General features: G+C 41.2%; 1 protein-coding gene across 1 annotated transcript in view; it reads right to left on the reverse strand.

Moving 5' to 3' along the window:
- The window catches only part of scospondin (subcommissural organ spondin), a 133,396-nt gene that overhangs the window by 17,319 nt on the left and 97,121 nt on the right, over positions 1-18,956 (reverse strand). The window contains exons 101-103 of the mRNA XM_038692256.1: positions 18,782-18,936; positions 8,370-8,416; positions 3,718-3,882 (exon numbers count right to left, since the gene is read on the reverse strand). Coding sequence (XP_038548184.1) covers positions 3,718-3,882; positions 8,370-8,416; positions 18,782-18,936 — 367 coding nt within the window. The remainder of the gene's footprint in view (positions 1-3,717; positions 3,883-8,369; positions 8,417-18,781; positions 18,937-18,956) is intronic.

The raw sequence follows: 18,956 nt of genomic DNA on the forward strand, positions 1-18,956 counted from the left end.
GGCAGTGTTGACAGAAAACGAGTGCATTTTGAAGGTACAGTATTAATTAGCTGGACAGTTCAATGTTTTTCACCATCATACAAAACGGGCGGCACGGTGGAGCAGTGGTTAGCGAGGGAGCAAGAAGGTTGTGGGTTTGCATGTTCTCCCCGTGTCTGCGTGGGTTCTCTCCAGGTGCTCCGGCTTCCCCCCACCGTCCAAAGACATGTGGCCTAGGTTAATTGGTGACCCTAAATTGTCCTTAGGTGTGAGTGTGACTGGTTGTTTGTCTATGTGTGGCCATGCGATGGGTTGGCGACCTGTCCAGGGTGTACCCCACCTTTCGCCCGATGTCAGCTGGGATTGGCTCCAGCCCCCCGCGACCCTGTACGCAGGATAAGCGGTTGACGATGGATGGATGGATAGTTAATAACACGTAACACCAAATGACCATTCGCTAAATGCCTCCTCACACACAGAATTTAACAGATAAACACTGACTGAGTTTGGATGTCGATCCTTTTATATCAGCAGGAAATGTTGGGATCAGAAACATCGATACTTTAGTATCGATCCGCACATCACTAACTTGCACTGTCAACTAGTGGTGACAATATGCATTTTCCACACCCTGTGCTGAGGTGATGTAGGCATGTAGGCAACACACTAGAGTACATCCACATGGAGCTGCGATGTTATCACCCCACAGAAGCATGTGCAGCTGTTTCTTTCCCCCATGAGGTCAAATCTAGACAGTAGTGTGATTTTTTTTAGCCTTTTGAAAGCAAAAGAGCAAGCAAGAATGGATTAAACAGTGTATTTATCTGCTGATCTACTCTAACATAAGCTGCAATTGTTAGCTTGTCTAGCTAACTAGCTTAGTACCTGATTTTACAGTGACTGAATTACTTTCAAAACCGAGGAGCATATCATCAACTAACTACATTATGTGTGGGGTTACAGGTTATGTAAAAGTTCTGTTCACAACTAACACATCCACTCTGTAGTATTTCCCTACTGTATTAACAAATATTGAATTTGGGGAAGTTTACGCTCCAGCAACCCAAGCCAGCTCAGTCAATATTGTTACAATTACCAAACACCTCACTAAGTCCTCATCCTAAACGTCCTTCCTCTTGTACCCTGAAAGTGAAAACATAGGCTATTGTTTGAAAATACAAATAAGTATGTAAGCAGCCACAACAGGGTTATCTTTTAATGAAATTAAAGACTCTGATCTTGCATTTGTTCTCATCATACTAGGACTAACTATCTATAGAGCATGGTCTAAAGTGCATGGTGCATGTACATTAGGGTGTGTCCACTTCTGCTAGTTAAAGTGTACAAAATGTGGGTGCAAAGAAGGTGCATGGTGCAAAGGGGTTGTATTTAGGCTTTTAATTATTCAGGTGTTTTGGGCATAATTTACGTCTGCACAACACAAATAATGCACATGTAAATATGTGCAACATTGTTCTTTCTCTGCAAATAGTTGTATTATTTTTCTCTATTATTTTTATATAACTTGCATCATCTATTCCATATTTATATATTTCTACATTTATTTATGTGACCGTGTAGCACCTCATCACCAAAGCAAATTTCTCATATGTGTAAAACACTATTTGGCAATAATGCTTCTTTTGATTCTGATTCTTCTGATAACATCAATTAACACAAAAGTTTGATGCAGAACTGCAGCAGAGAGAGAGAGAGCTCCTGTGGACGAGCAAGATAGAGTGAGCAAGTATGACTTCAGTGTCAAGGTGATATAAAACTTAGATCATGAAGCCTAATGTAACTCTACAATTCTGTGGTTTATCAGTGAAGTGTATGACCCATACCACAGACTGGAGTCTCTATTGAAGGGGCTATATGTAGTTTTTCAATTAAAATTCACTTATTAAACACTTTTTTACTGTGTCTTTGTCAACGGGCTGTAACCTCACTTAGAAATTAAGCACTCGCCTGTTTTCTCTGTTGATTGGAACAGCCACTATTCTGCTTTTTATGTGAAGTAATGGAGTCAGTTCTGCAGCAGTATAAATTAAAAAAACCCAAAAGAGAATTGACAAAAAAAAAATAGATAAACAATGTACAAAAAAATAGGATTATATCCTTCTGTTTATGAGTATGAGTCAAATGCTTCCCACAATAGACCTCCATTCTCATTGTTTAGCCATTGCTTATTTCTTTGTTGTATTTAACCGCAATATTATATCACCTTAGTTAGTTAATAAATTCACTGTAATTGTAATTGTGTGTATTGCCTACTTCTAAGTCCCTGCCAAGAGAATTTACCCTTTAGATATGAGACTGACTGATTGATTTAAGATAATTGAGCGATTATTAAGTAACTGATCACTGGTGAATAATTGTATAATTATTAAAAGCTACCTAGAGGTCCGGAGACTCTAGGCTAATAACAACTCCGGTGGTGCCCCTGCGAAACGAGAGCTTTTTATGGATTAATATTTTCTGAATATTAAAATTAAAAATTGGGTATTAATTCTCATACATTTATTAAAATTCATACGTAGTTTAGACATGCTACATAGATCTGGTTTCTCCTCTGATGTACTCTGGGTGCTCTGTCTCAACTCTGTTATTTACAAAGTTTCCTAATGCACAGATAGCTTTAGTTGTTACTAACACGACCTGCTAGCTGCTGCTAACGGTAGCTGCTGTAGTCAGCTAACTCTGAACTAGTGGTCAGAAACTTATGTACAAATGTTAGAGGAGTGAAAAACACCCCGCAAGCACCAAGCTTCCAGTCCGGGCAGAATCCGCAATAGGACAGCCGTTTGCCTGGCTAACTGAATAGCTAGCAGCTGTTAACATTAGTTAACTGCTAAAGTAACTGGTAACATACAAATGTTGGGTAGTTTAATTTATAACTAAAGATATTTGTTTCCCAACCCCCATCCCCGTTCTCTTGCAGGTGCTGTCTATTCTCTGTGGTTTCTGTTTGTCTGATGTTTGTGCCCAGTGACAAATTAATACATAATTAAATAACAACAAAGGAGTATATTAAAACTCTCTTGTTAAAGCAAAATCAGTCTGGCACAACATGGTATCCAGCTCCTCATACTGTATGCCAGGCTACTGGGCAGGACAGGTTTAAAAAACAAAAAACAAACATATTTTATTAAGTCTTCATATGTTTTGTGTGTAAAGTAACTAGTAACTAAACCTGATATAAATGTAGTGAAGCAAAATATATCTCCCTCTGAGATGTAGTGGTATAGAACTAGAAAGTGGAATAAAAAGAAAATACTTAAGTAATGTACAAATACCTCAAATTTGTACTTAAGTATTACTTAATTAATGTCCAGCACTGGTAATAATATAAATATCAATAAAAATCAATAATAGTAATAATAAATTCTCTAATAAAGACCGGAATCTGGGTGGGTGTGTGTGTATGTGTGTCTACGTGTATTTGTGTGTGTATGTGTGTCTTTCTGCGTGTTTGTATTTCGATTATGTCAAGAACCGTTCATCCAGTTGACTTCAAACATGGTGGGTATGTTGCTGTGGACCCAGTGTAAATTTGAACACACGTTCAGCACGTATAATGATAATTGTAGCAGTGGGTGTCAAGCAGGAACAATTTACATCGTATTTTCTTTCACAAGAGGCTCTGGGCTGCACACTGCCAGAAATATTGTTATTTTGTTTATATTATGGTTTTTGATGATCAATAAAACATCCACTATCTCTCATCTTCTGACTCACCACAGTCAGGGGCCATGCAGGTTGTGGTGCGGTGGTCGGGGCCCACACAAGGGGCTCCTCCGTACTGGCTGGGCTGCTGGATGATTCTGGTGGAGCTCTGTCGCCCCGTACCACAGCTTGCTGAGCACGGACCCCACTGGGACCAGCTGGACCACTCACAGTCCACTGCAGGAGAGGACATTTAGATCAGTGTTAGTTTTACCTTCAGTAACCTGCAGCAGTAAAGCAGCATATAGAAAATATTTGTCATCTAAGGACTATGGCTCAGTTTGCGCAAATAAAACGACATTTACTGGTATTATGCCTACGTTGCTTTTTATTAAAGCCAGAGAAGGCAAGAAAAAGGACTCTCACACATCATTTCTTCTCTTTGAAAGAGACAGTCACTGTTGAAAAATTCTAGTATTTGCCAACCCGAGTCTTACCCTCAAAAATGTTTCCATTATGACTATTGGTCATGGTAATATTTATACTCTTCAACTCCTTTAAAAGAGATTTGGGAAACACAGACTCAGACAAGAGAACAAAGTGAATTGGGGCAATGAGGACAAGCCTCCTACAGCATTTCAAAAACACTTAAACAGCAAAGGCGTGGCACATGCCACCTCTGAAATCTGACACTGAAATGTACAGTGCAAGTTTCAGTGGCCGGTGAATAAAGACTGCTGCTTCTCAAGACTAAAGCGGAGTTCCCGTGTGTTTCTTGCCAACTACTGAAGAAAGTGTGAAGGGGTTAGCCCCGAAGTTAGCATCAACTTCAGTCCTGGAGAAATCCCCTGTGCTTCCCAACTATGTTCTGGGAGCTGAACAGGAATGGTTAACAACAGGTTATTAATTGTTGCTTACTGATGATATTAATAAAAACTAGTGCTGGACAACGATTAAAATTTTTAATTGTGATTATCGCATGATTTTCTGCGATGAATCGCAATTAATTGCATAGTTATGCGCAATATTGAATAATGAATTCTAAAGTAGTGTATTGTGCATTTTTTATTGAAATGTACTGCTATATACACAAAAGTGCAATAACATGTGGTTTGCAAACACAACAAATTAGTTGCTTTTTACCAGCAGTTTTCCCTTTACACAGTAGCAATAAAATATTTCTTGTAAATCTCAACTTAAACATTAATGTTAACATTAATCAAATATAAAACCAAAGCTATTTGCCACTGCCAGGGCATTACCTTTTATCTAGCTTGTTAAAACAAGTTACCCTCAGAATCCAGAGCCATGATCATATCAGCGACCTTCTAAGCAACAGGTTAACATATATAAATCTGTTTTCTAGTTTTTTTTTTCTGAACAGGTATCAGCAGAAACATTTTCTTTTATCAGGGAGCAGTAGATAGTCTATGTTCAGTAGCAAGTGTCCCTGTTAGAGTGAGGTGAAGTGGTCGCCTCACGCACACGCTGGCCCGCTGCTGAAGCTGAATTGTCTTGAAATTTTGTATGCGATGCAGCACAAATCAATGAAAGAGAGACTGATCCTCGCTGTTTGTGAGTTTCCAGAATCTATTACTGTTTACTAAATAGGACATCAACAGGAGGGAATTCGCATGGCAGAAAATTGCTGCAAAACAAGATGAAGGAATATCAGGTAGTTATGTAGCCTATAATTTTAACTTAAGTTAAATCAGCTACAGATGTGTAACACACAGAAGCCGCTGCCATGGTTACTCTCCATAGAGCACCTGCCGAGCGCTGTCTCCCCGTCTCTTCACCGGAGCAAAGAGCCACCCTGCGGGGACAAGCAACTACGTTGTGATTTTACGTTCCTAAGAAGGACATCTTCCTCAATACTAATCAGCATGCAGTGTGTATCTATCTTCTCGCTATGGCATTTGTTCACCAGACTTGCTTTTGTTTATCTACTTCTCCCACACGCTGCATCCAGCATAGTCTGCCAAAGCCTCCCTCTGCTGCTTGTTTGGGTGGGTGATCTGCAGGCTGATCAACATCCCACCCATCCTGTGACCCATGGTTTGACTGTATGTGTATTCAGAGCCAGTGAGCAAGGGACTGTCAAAATAACTATAATAATAATAAAAACTGCATTAATGTGCAAATGGTCAGTGTTAATTAATTAATACGTTAATGCGATAATAACACGTTAACGTGCCCAGCCCTAATAAAAACATGTCTTATTTATGTGTTTAAAACTGAAGCATTTAAGTCAAAACAATATAAAAAACAGTGAAATCACCAGAGCAAGTATTATTGGCCATAGCATAAACCATTTTATCTGTTGCTTGTAGTCCTGAATTCGGTCTTACTTGTTGTCGTTATGGCTTTGATTCTGTCATCATCATTGTAGAGCACTTCATTATTATTTTATTTTAATCTGACAACATGATTTTTGTTAAATTGACGTTCCATTGAAAGCTGTTGGAGGCAACACTCCTTCAACACTCCAATCAGCGTTATTCTTGCCAGAGTCTGTTTCCCAAATATCCACTGTAGCGGTGTTAAAGAGGTCATATTATGCTCATTTTCAGGTTCAAAATCTTATTTAGGGGTTGTACCAGAACAGGTTTACATGGTTTGATTTTCAGAAAAGAAGCAGAGTAGGGCGGGTCCTCAGAAGCTGGAAAACACGGCTTCGGTTCAGCTGTATATCCCCTTACCAGCTTAGCAACATGGACTGGTGCAAGAATTTCAGAGTGGTGAGTTATTAATCTGTGTCAAATATATCTTTCATCCATAAAGTTTTAACTGAGCTCTGCCTCTACATCATACTATTTTATGTCCATTGACTGCCTGGAGGGTAGCTAGTGTTAGAGGAGAGGAGAGGAGAGGCAACAGGCGGACATCTTGTAACTATGTGTTGCAGCTTAGTGTTTTTTTCCACTGGTGTTTTTGAGGGCATGTTGAACTAGCCGCTTGGCGAGCATTATGACGCGCATTTTGCTGTGTCATCGCAGGGATGATGGGGAAAAGGCTGGACTACAAATGAGCTGTTTTCAGGCAGTTCAGAGCAGTGTTTTCTGTTGGAGATGGGAACTCCCTTTGGAGTGGACTTTTTCACTTTGCAAACATATTACATGCACAAAAAAGATATTTAACTGAATAAAGGAGAGGGAAAAAGCCAAAAAGCATAATATGACCTCTTTTAGTAAAATGTTATCATAATTAATAGTTCTCCTAATATTAAATTAACTGCGAGCTTGACAAATACCTGAACATTTCCATTAAAATCTGCTAAACACTGCACTCTGTGAAGAGCTATTCCCACATTGACGTATCTTGTGAGAATATGAGCAGAGATGGGGACTCGAGGTTACAGTTTTATTTAGTTAGGCTATTCTTCTCCCTCGCCTCTCCGAACTCATTGGCCTCATTGGTACTGTGTATTCCTGGTTTCAATCCTATCTCACCAACAGGCAACAATACATCACCCTTAAGGGCATCTGCTCTGAATTGGCGCCAGTCTCACATGGCGTGCCTCAAGGATCGGTGCTATTCAATATCTACATGCTACCTCTTGTGATCATCATCCGGAAACATGGACTCCTCTTCCACTCTCTCCTTCCAACAGCACATCAAAAACACTAATAAAACTGCCTTTTACCATCTTAAGAACATCTCCAGACTCCGACAGTGCCTCTCCAACTCTGTAGCTGAGACCCTCATCCACTCCTTCATCACATCCCGACTTGACTATTGTAACGGTATCCTGTTCGGTCTGCCCAGCAAGGCTACTGACAGACTCCAGTATGTCCAGAACTCTGCGGCTAGGATGCTCACCCACACAAAACTTGGACTTCACATCCCTCCCATCCTGAAGAAGCTCTACTGGCTGCCAGTTAAGTCCTGGATCAAATATAAAATTCTCCTACTGATGTACAAATCTCTCCATGGACTTGCACCTCCGTACCTCACAGATCTACTCCATCCCTACACTCAGTCACGGTCCCTGTGGTCCTCTGACAAGGACCTGCTTGCTGAACCTAATTCCAGGCTCCGGACATTTGGTGACAGAGCTTTCTGTGTCAGTGCACCATCACTCTGGAACAAGCTTCCTCTTGCCATCCGCTCTGCCTCCTCTATAATAACCTTTAAAACCCAGCTTAAAACATACCTCTTCACTGAGGCTTTTGGGCTTTAATCTCCCCTGGCCTCACACCTCTCACCTCTTTTGTTTGTTAAGCGTCCTTGGGTTTGTGAAAGGCGCTATATAAATCAAAGTTATTATTATTATTGTTATAACATTAGACTGGTTTGAGAGTCTGGGGATGTGTTTACTTACAGTAGTTAATAAGCTGTCATTAACTGCATTGCACATTACATGGTTGTGCAATGTAAATGAAAAACAGGTTACAGTTACAGAATCCCTTACAGCGAAGCAGTTTTATCAGCAGCCTGGTTTGAACGCAGCAGATGACACATGATTCATTATAACCGCAAGAGACTTGAGACTTGACTTGGAATCTATCTCAGTGACTTGTGAGCATCTCTGGATATGAGGGGTTACACTTTTTGACACTGTACTCCCCATTATCTTTCAGCTCTTTCTGCATGTTTACGAAACAAAAAACAGTAATGGCCTTTGTAGGCTGAGATTGATAAAATGAACTGATCCAGAGAGGCCCTTTAAAGTGCAAGAAATGCACTCAGTAAGAGAACAGCTGCGACAGAGCATTACTCACCATCACATAGCTCAGAGGTACAGTTGAACACTGCTCCTTGGCACACACTGGAAAAATTAGAAAAAACAGATGAGTGAAGTAATGAGCGGAAAACAGTGACATTGATATTATTACACACCGAACAAAGCAATCATCATGTCACATAGCTGACCCCATCAGACTGTATTAAATGACTATTAAAACCAGTGTGAGGGAGATGAAATGACATATGTCTGCTGCATGCCAGACTATCTATTACAGTAGATCATAGCACCAAACTGTATTAGGAAGAAGGAGATAAAGACACACACTCTGTCTATTTCAGTGGAGCAGAGGTGGAGCAGGTGAACAGTTTCAAGTTCCTGGGAATCAGCATCACAGAGAACCTGACATGGTCATCTCACATCTCCACGCTGGTGAAGAAAGCTCAGAAACGACTGTATTTCTTGAGGAATCTTAAGAAGGCCAAATTCCCGTTCCTAGTTCTGGTCAGCTTTTACAGAGGAGCAATAGAAAGCATCCTGACTGGAAACATCAAAAAACTGGCATGGGATGTGCATGGCCCAGGACCGGAGGGCTCTGCAGCGGGTGATTAAAACTGCTCAGAAGATCATTGGTACCCATCTCCCGAGCATCAGTGATATCTGTGAGGTGCCTGCGCAGAGCCCAAAGAATACTAAAGGACAGTACCCACCCAGCCACAGCCTGTTAAAGAAGTTTCTGCTGCTGTACCACCATTCTGCAGAGCAGCTTTTTCCCCCCAAGCTATCAGATTCTTAAACTCTTAAATTCTAAATCCTCCTCAGCACTGTTCCAGTGATGATAGTTTATTTATGTTTACCATTTTTCATAATTGATTATTTTTTTTATGTATATTGCCTTCTATGTAGCAGAAGGGAGTTACAAAACTTTTCAAAATTTCATTCTATAACTTGTTATATTGTGACAATAAACCTACCTACTATACCTATAGACAGAATTGGGCGACTGGGAGGACATTTAGATTAATGACGAAGCACATCCACTGTTACAAATGTAGGATGGACGAATACATTAATATGCAGGAAAGCAATGTACTAAGAGGAACACTCATAAGGTAATAAACAGTACTGATGACCTGAGTGTAAATATCTCACTAAAAAATCTAAATTATCATAGTGCAGAAGTCGCTCAGTGAAACTCAAGTTCAAGTTCACTGAGCACATACAGCCATAACTCCCCATGCTCTCTGGTTAAAAAATGCACACTTTTGTCTCACCTTGTCTGCAGCCAGGAGAGATGTTTAATATGAGTTTCTCCTCCCTACCAAAATCTTTTCTAATGAGGCAAAAATGTTTTCAGACAAAATTAGATGAACTTTAGCAAATCCAGTCAAACGCTTGGCCAACAATGCTTATCTTATCTCCTGTTCTTTGAGCTCTCCCCCCCCTTGACCTTCTAAACGATGAGAGGCATCCTCTGGGACTTGGTTACTCTGCAATTCAGAGGCTGCATTTTCTGAAGTCTGCAATATTTCAAAGGCTCTTTCAAATGTGGCCAAGAAATGAAGTATTCTGCATGTCTGGAGGACACAAGCAGAGTCCATCAGTATCCTACAATCCATTGTGTGAAGTTGAGTTATTTATTGTTTCCTCAACTCATTATGTTGAGATATTATGTGACCATGTCATTTACCAGTCTTTGATCAGCACTACCATTTCACTTGATCTACACCATGAAAAAGCTGCTAGATAAGGATATTTTACTTACTTTTCAGAACATGTTATGAATCAAAGGGAATGAAATGAGGTATATCTAAGTATAAAGTGAGAAGAGTGTGAGGATAGGAATAGGGCTGAAATGATTTATCTATTAAATCGATAAAATCGATAAATAAAATTAATCTACGCAAATTCTTTGCATCGATGCTTCATTTAATCCATATAACCATACAGCACAGTGTTTCGTGGGGACATTTATTACTGTCGCACATCACGCTTACGCTGTGAACATAATGTGAATATAATGGCGCTGTTTGCAAAGGATTAGAGAGAAAATAGTGAGGGACAAAGAAGAAAGTATCCAAAGGATTGGGATTTTTGTTCATTTTTTCACCGTAAAACAAAACTTATGTCGCCTCGACAACAGCACGATGGCACCTTATCAGAAAGCAGCCGGTGTTCTGCCAGCGGACCACAAACAAGGTAACAGTAACAGCAACATTAGCATTTAACTAAAATCACGATTGATTGTTGAGTTGAAGGCTAGCCAAAGCAATACGCCGTCCCTAGCTAAAAATGTACACACTTGCGTTTGTTGTTCTTCTTTTTGGGCCATGAGTTGTAACCTCACAGTCATGAGTTAACTGGGTGTCGGGAGCTGCACCTTTTAAATCACCTCCAGCTCAGGTGCCGCCACCACCACAACCAAGCAAAAGTAGGCCTACTTCTTAAACGACACATTGATGAATCGTTGAAATAACTAATCTATAGAAGCTTCGAATACTAAAATCATTGTTAGCTGTAGCCCTAGATAGGAAGAAGATTGTAAATTGCAAAAGATAAACAAGGTGGCCAAATGGGCCCAAAGTGTAGCAATGCCCTGATGTGACTTTTTCAGGGCCAATATCGACACCGATTATTAGTAATTGAGGAGACTAATGATCGATATTTGGAGCTGATATAAATTTGCTGTAAAAATGAAAATCTTGGTGTCAAAAAGTCCAATACAAAACTTATTTTAAAATGTCTTTAAGCATATTTTTTATTATATTTATTACCATTATCAAATAACAAGACTGAAGATCATTTTCAAGTTTAATCTTTATAAATAATAAAAGTAAATGAATCAGAAAAAGGACAAAGGGTGTCATAGATGTAAACTAATAAGCTCAAGGATTAAATTACAATATTTTATTATAACTAAATCTTTCTAGAGCAGTAACAAAAGCAACGTTTACAACACCAAAGCACTGTTTAGCTCAATATCTCACTGGAAACAAACCTGACGTGCTGACGTATTGCGGTAAGCGTGTCGACTCATTTCCGTTTCCGGTGCTTGTGTGTTGGTACCGTGTTGTGCTGCTCTCGCTAAATAACAGTTACATTTGTTAGATTACAGCGGCCAACTGTTCGCTAAACACTTATTCTTTACAGTAATTTTGCCTAAGCACTCACAGTTCTTTCCATCTTTTAGTGACTGCTGTTCAATCTCATAGTTGTTCTAAAGTTTTGGTAACTGACGCTACAGTACTTTAGCTTAGCCGTTAGCGACTTTAGCTTAGCAGCTAGCGATGGCTTCTCCTTCTCCCTCTCTCTCTCCTACTTTCTCCTGCTCGGTGTGTCAGATGTTTAGTTACTCCTCTGCCTCCTTTAGCGGTAATGGTACATGTAATAAGTGTAGTTTATTTATAGACATGGAGGCGAGGCTCAGTGAGTTAGAAGTCCGGCTCCGCACCCTGGTAGATCAGTCTTTAGCTACTGTAGCTAGCCAGTCCCCGGTAGTCGGTGCGGAACGGCCTGAGTTAGCCTCTGGTAGCCGTCCTCCGGCATCCCCTGTGCAGCCAGGAAAGGGGGGCTGGGTGACTGTCCGAAGGAGGAATAGTAAGCATTCAAAGTCCACGGGGCATCATCAACCTGTTCACGTTTCTAACAGATTTTCCCCACTCAGCGACACACCCGCTGAGAAACCAACTCTGATCATTGGCAGCTCCATTTTGAGAAACGTGAATTTAGCGAAGCCAGCGGCCATAGTTAAGTGCATCCCTGGGGCCAGAGCGGGCGACATTGAGTCTTATTTGAAACTGCTGGCTAAGGATAAACGTAAATACAGTAAGATTGTTATTCACGTCGGCGGTAATGACTCCCGGTTACGCCAATCGGAGGTCACTAAGATTAATGTTGAGTCGGTGTGTACATATGCAAAAACAATGTCGGACACCGTAGTTTTCTCTGGACCCCTGCCAAATCTGACCAGTGATGACATGTATAGCCGTATGTCGTCATTCCGCCGCTGGTTGTCGAGGTGGTGTCCAGCAAACGATGTGGGCTTTGTTGATCATTGGCAGACTTTCTGGGGAAGACCTGGTCTGATCCGGAGAGACGGCATCCATCCCACTTGGGAAGGAGCAGCTCTCATTTCTAGAAATCTGGCCAAGTTTATTAGTGGACCAAATCCATGACAACCCAGAGTTGAGACCAGGAGGCAGAGTCGCAGTTTAACACACTTCTCTGCCCTTCTTTTTCAGCAGTTACCCACCCAAAACCCTACGCAGAGTCGCAGTCTAACACACTTCTCTGCTCCTCCATTTCAGGAGTTACTTAGTGAAAACCCTATAGTGACGGTGTCTGTCCCCCGACCATCGAAATTATTTAAAAAGGTAAACAGAAGAGGAGCTGTGCATAAAAACCTTATAAAATTAAAACCACAAGAGCAATAGTGCAAACAAATAGGAGAGTTAAATGTGGACTCTTAAACATCAGATCTCTCTCTTCTAAAGGTGTACTAGTAAATGAACTAATATCAGATTATGATATTGATTTATTTTGTCTTACTGAAACCTGGCTGGGTGATGGAGAATATGTTAGCCTAAATGAATCCACCCCTCCCAGTCATATTAATACTCACATTCCTCGAGGCACAGGCCGAGGAGGTGGAGTTGCAGCTATCTTCGACTCTAGCCTATTAATCAGCTCTAAACCTAAACTAAACTATAACTCATTTGAAAGTCTTGTTCTTAGTATTTCGCACCCAAGTTGGAAATCACTGCAACCAATTCTTTTTGTTATAGTGTACCGAGCACCTGGCCCGTATTCTGAATTCTTATCTGAATTTGCAGAGTTTTTGTCAACTTTAGTCCTTAAAACGGACAAAGTTATTATTGTAGGGGATTTTAATATTCATGTAGATGTTGAGAATGACAGCTTCAGTACTGCGTTTATCTCTTTGTTAGATTCCATCGGCTTCTCTCAGAGTGTTCATGAACCGACTCACTGTTTTAACCACACCCTTGACCTTGTTTTGGTGTATGGTATTGAAATTGAACATTTAGTGGTGTTCCCACAGAATCCCTCTTTATCCGACCACTGTTTGATAACTTTTGAGTTTGTATTGCTGAACTACTCGCCATTGGGCAAAAATTTCTATACAAGATGTCTGTCTGATAGTGCTATAGCTAAATTTAAGGATGCGATTCCATCAGCTCTAAATACATTATCTAGTCACAAAGTAACGGAGGACTCCTATGCTAATTTCAGTCCCTCCCAAATCGATCATCTTGTTGATAGTGCTGCTGGCTCGCTGCGAATGACACTCGACTCTGTAGCCCCTCTAAAAAAGAAATACTAAAACAAAGACGGTTAGCTCCATGGTATAATACTGAAACTCGCAAATTAAAGCAAATATCACGGAAACTTGAGAGGAATTGGCGTTCCACCAAAGTGGAAAATTCTCGTTTAATTTGGCAAGATAGTCTTAAAACTTATAGGAAGGCCCTCCGTAATGCCAGAGCAGCGTACTACTCGTCATTAATAGAGGAAAATAGGAACAACCCCAGGTTTCTTTTCAGCACTGTAGCCAGGCTGACAGAGAGTCACAGCTCTATTGAGCCAAGTATTCCCATAGCTCTCAGTAGTTACGACTTCATGAGCTTCTTTAATGATAAAATTCTAGCTATTAGAGACAAAATTCACCAAGACCTGCCCTCAACTGGCACCGACTTATCTCTAACTCAGGAACCTTAGAAACAGCTGTAGAACCAGATACATGTTTAGACTGTTTTGCTTCCCTCAATCTTTACCAACTAACTTCAATAATTTCTTCATCTAAACCATCAACCTGCCTCTTAGACCCCATCCCGACTAGGCTGCTTAAAGATGTTTTACCCTTAGTCAGCACCTCTATACTAGATATGATCAATCTATCTTTATCAACAGGCTATGTACCACAGTACTTTAAAGTAGCTGTAATTAAACCTCTTCTGAAAAAGCCCAAACTTGATCCGGATGTTTTATCAAACTATAGACCTATATCTAACCTTCCATTTCTCTCTAAGGTTCTGGAGAAAGCAGTTGCTAAACAGCTGTGTGACTTTCTACAGAGCAATAGTTTATTTGAGGATTTTCAGTCAGGATTTAGAGCTCATCATAGCACAGAGACAGCACTGGTGAAAATTACTAATGACCTCCTTATTGCATCAGACAAAGGACTTGTCTCTGTACTGGTTTTATTAGATCTTAGTGCTGCATTTGATACCATTGACCATCAGATCCTATTGCAGAGACTGGAATATTTCATTGGCATTAAAGGAACCGCTCTAAGCTGGTTTAAGTCCTATTTATCAGATCGATTTCAGTTTGTACATGTTAACGATGAGTCCTCCATGCACGCCAAAGTTACTCATGGAGTTCCTCAAGGATCTGTCCTTGGACCAATCCTCTTCACTTTATATATGCTTCCTTTAGGCAATATTATCAGGAAACATTCCATAAGCTTTCATTGTTATGCAGATGATACTCAGTTATATCTATCGATCAAGCCAGATGAAACTCATCAGTTAGCTAAACTTCAAATGTGCCTTCAGGATGTTAAAACCTGGATGAGCTGTAATTTTCTTATGTTAAACTCAGATAAAACTGAAGTTATTGTTCTGGGGCCTAAGCACCTCCGTGACGCATTATCTAAAGATATAGTTTCCCTGGATGGCATCGCCTTGGCCTCCAGCACCACTGTGAGGAATCTTGGAGTTATCTTTGATCAGGACATGTCGTTTAAGTCCCACATTAAGCAAATTTCAAGGACCGCCTTTTTTCACCTACGTAATATTGCGAAAATCAGGAACATCCTGTCTAAAAATGATGCAGAAAAACTAGTCCATGCATTTGTTACTTCTAGGCTGGATTACTGCAATTCCTTATTATCAGGCTGCTCGAAAAAGTCCATTAAGACTCTTCAGCTGATCCAGAATGCTGCAGCACGTGTTCTGACAGGAACCAGGAAAAGAGATCACATTTCTCCTGTTTTAGCTTCTTTGCATTGGCTTCCAGTAAAATCCAGAATAGAATTTAAAATCATTCTTCTTACCTACAAAGCTCTTAATGGTCAGGCACCATCTTATCTTAAAGAGCTCATAGTACCTTACTACCCCACCAGAGCACTGCGCTCCCAGAATGCAGGGTTACTTGTGGTTCCTAGAGTCTCCAAAAGTAGACTAGGAGCCAGAGCGTTCAGCTATCAAGCTCCTCTCCTGTGGAACCAGGTTCCAGTTTGGGTTCAGGAGGCAGACACCATCTCCACATTTAAGAGTAGGCTTAAGACTTTCCTCTTTGATAAAGCTTATAGTTAGGGCTGGCTCAGGTAGTCCTGAACCATCCCTTAGTTATGCTGCTATAGGCCTAGACTGCCGGGGGATTTCCCATGATGCACTGAGCTCCTCTCTCCTCTACTTTCTCTCCCTCTGTATGCAACCTTATCCCATTATTGCATGTTACTAACACAACTTCTCCCCTTTCTGGTAGTCTTGTGCTTTCTCGTCCCTCTCCTCTCTCCTCCTATCACTTCCTGCAGGTTTTCTGGCTCTGGAGCTGTGGAGTCTGGATCTGTGGCTGCGGGTCGCCTGCTGCCCCCGTGTTCCTGCTCGACACCCTCTACTGCAGCGACTGTTGTCGCTGTCTTATTGTTATTATAATCATTAACATTACGATGGTTACCATTAACACTATTATAAATATCTGTACCATTTTTCATTTAGTTTATAGCAACATTACCTTCGCTGTCTGTACCTCTGTGTGTATATTGTGTAGGCTGCCTCCCTCCCCTCTCTCTCTCCTTACATCCCTCTCTCTCTCTCTCTTTCTCTCTCTCTCTCTCTTCACTCTCTTCTCTCTCTCTTTCTCTCTCTCTCTCTCACCCCAACCGGTCGAGGCAGATGGCCGCCCACCCTGAGCCATGGTTCTGCTCGAGGTTTCTGCCTCTTAAAAGGAAGTTTTTCCTTGCCTCTGTCGCCTAGTGCTTGCTCTTGGTGGGAACTGTTGGGCTTCTGTAAATATCATCACAGAGTACGGTCTAGACCTGCTCTTTTATGAAAAGCGCTGTGAGATAACTGTTGTTGTGATTTGGCGCTATATAAATAAAATTGAATTGAATTGAATTGAAACCTAAATATCAGTAAAATAAATTATATACCTGACATCAAAATACTGAGTGAAGTTTAGAAAGAATGAGGAACTCAGACATCAGTCAGCATCAGTCCTTCCTCCTGTCCTCCTCCTCCTCCCTGTGCTGCTGCTGGTAGAAAGGAGCGGCTGGTGTGTCTCAGACAGTAGCTGAGTTTATAAGGACTTGCTAAATTTTAAGGTACATGGAAAACTAAGCTGAAAAGACAGCTAACAATTCACTGTTAGCATAGCTAGCATGCCGTGCTTGTGTAAAACCAAAACACAGCTGCGGTGGATGAGAGACAGAGCAGATTAATATTGCTTTCTTCATGTCGTCAACTTGTTTAATCTTCACTGATCTGCCCACTGACTTCGCTCCATGTTTGTGTGTGTGTATGTGGAGCTCTGCTGATGGCTCACTCGTGATCTACTTCCATACACTATATTCAGTGTTGATATTACTTGTGATGTGTATCAGATAGTGCTGTGGGAGGGACATTGCTAGAGAGTGACTGCAGACAGAGAAAGGCAGCTGCATCAGAGCCAAGTAGCACATTTTTTTCACAGCAATCTGATTTTTAAAAAAGGTTCCGATAACTGGAAAAATGCTGAATATCTGCGCTAATAATTGGCCAGGCCGATGTCTGGTTGACCCCTAATATGAACAGCATATAATCTGTTAGCAGGGTGAGTAGAGTCCCTCATGATGCAGGAGGCATTTTACCCGCACTCTTTACAACATGCTGCAGAAGAGCAGTTACTGTACCACATGGTGATGCAGGAATAGCATGCTCTACACCATACATCTTTAGAAAGGCGTGAGGACCGAAGTGCTAAGGCCAGTGATCTTCAGCTTCCTCAAAAAGTAGAGGCATTGGTGGGTGTCCTTCACTATGCTTGCTGTGTTGATGCTCCAGGTGAGGTTATCTGAGGTGTGCACCCGAGTGACTCCCGGTTTTTAACAAGAAACAGAATTCTTGTTCGAGGACAGTTCTCGCTCTGAGAGATTAGTGTTGTAGGAAATGCCGGTAGAAATGAGGGAGAGGAGTTTGGTGTGTACATAGAGGAACTGCTAGCAAGACTTTATTTCTTAATTTTACTTCAACACAACACACTCCTCTCTCCAACTCTGACTCACGTTTCCACCGTAGTCTTCCTTGTCAATTGTCCTTGAGCAAGACATCGGTCAAAAACAAAGGGTATCACCGGAAAACACTCAAACAACATGATGTTGTTAGACACCGGGTATAACAGTCTGAGCCTGTCAGTGGCAAAAAGAAGTGCTTTTTGTGAACATAATTTTGATGGGTGCAATTGCCGTGAAGGAATACGTTGCAGCCACTGCAGCCAGTTTGCGGGAGCTAGATGAAGCCAGTTTTTTTTACAAGAACAACCAGGTAAAGCGACGCTGAACACACCAGTGCAGATGTCATGAAGTACCACGCTGGTTTTGTTTCAAAATGCTTCGTCGTTAACGAGCCTCCTTCACAAGTTCTGTGTCTTTTCTGCAACTTTATAAAACGTACTGCTGATGGAGAAAGTCATCAGGGCAGACACATACAGGGAGAGAGAGACAGGAAGAGCAGGTGTAGGTGTGTGCGTGGAGAAAAGAGGGCTAAAGGGAAAGGGAGCATAATCAAGTGGCCTAGGCTAACGATTAAACACTAAAATAAGGTGGAGAATGATGTAGAGTGAAAATGGTAAAATAAGAAATAACCTAAGCTACTACCACCTCCGCCTCCCAAGTGTCATTCTGTGGGAAACACTGGAAGCCATGTACAGCATGGATTCCAAAACTTTTTGCACCTACTAGTCATTTTACCAAATATGTGACAACGGGCCCAGGTTAAAAAAATACTGAAATTTAGGTGTAAATAATGAAGGCCAGAAATAAACTGTACTGTTGCAGCCTGAATTTGTTGTGAAAGTCTTATAGATAGATTTTATATTAATCAGAGGTCCATCCTGTGTTTTAGTGAAACTGGCTTATACCTGTCCCAGTTACCCCGTAGTTTTTACAAATTTTCTGCCATTTAAAATAAACATAGTCATAAACTTTTAAGAATTTGACTTTACAAAGTGACGAGGGCCACCTAAACGCCCAAGCACTACTGGTCTGTGTGAGGCTCAACTCTCATGAAGGCACAGCTTCAACCTGGCATTTAAGCCTCCTAAGGACTCATGGACCATATTATTCAGAAGACCCAGCCTCTGAGCTAGGTTGCTCACAACATGACCCTGCTGGCGTAAAGAATGGTGTAATCAGAGAGTGAATGGATGAAACTGTGTGTAATAAATTACCATGTGTTGCACAGGTGCTGAATGGTTGTTGCAGGTGGCAGTAGAGCTTCTGTGAAATCCTCAGTGCTGACATTCCAGCTTTGGTAAACAGTCGGCAGGGACAGCAGTGAACAAGGACAGTCAGCGTGGGACACACAGGAGCCTTCATGCAACACCTACAATATGAGGGACACAG

Source organism: Micropterus salmoides, unplaced genomic scaffold, assembly GCF_014851395.1.
Source record: "Micropterus salmoides isolate LMB-PRFRI ecotype aquatic unplaced genomic scaffold, ASM1485139v1 Ms_hic_scaffold_1, whole genome shotgun sequence".
Classification (NCBI taxonomy): domain Eukaryota; kingdom Metazoa; phylum Chordata; class Actinopteri; order Centrarchiformes; family Centrarchidae; genus Micropterus; species Micropterus salmoides.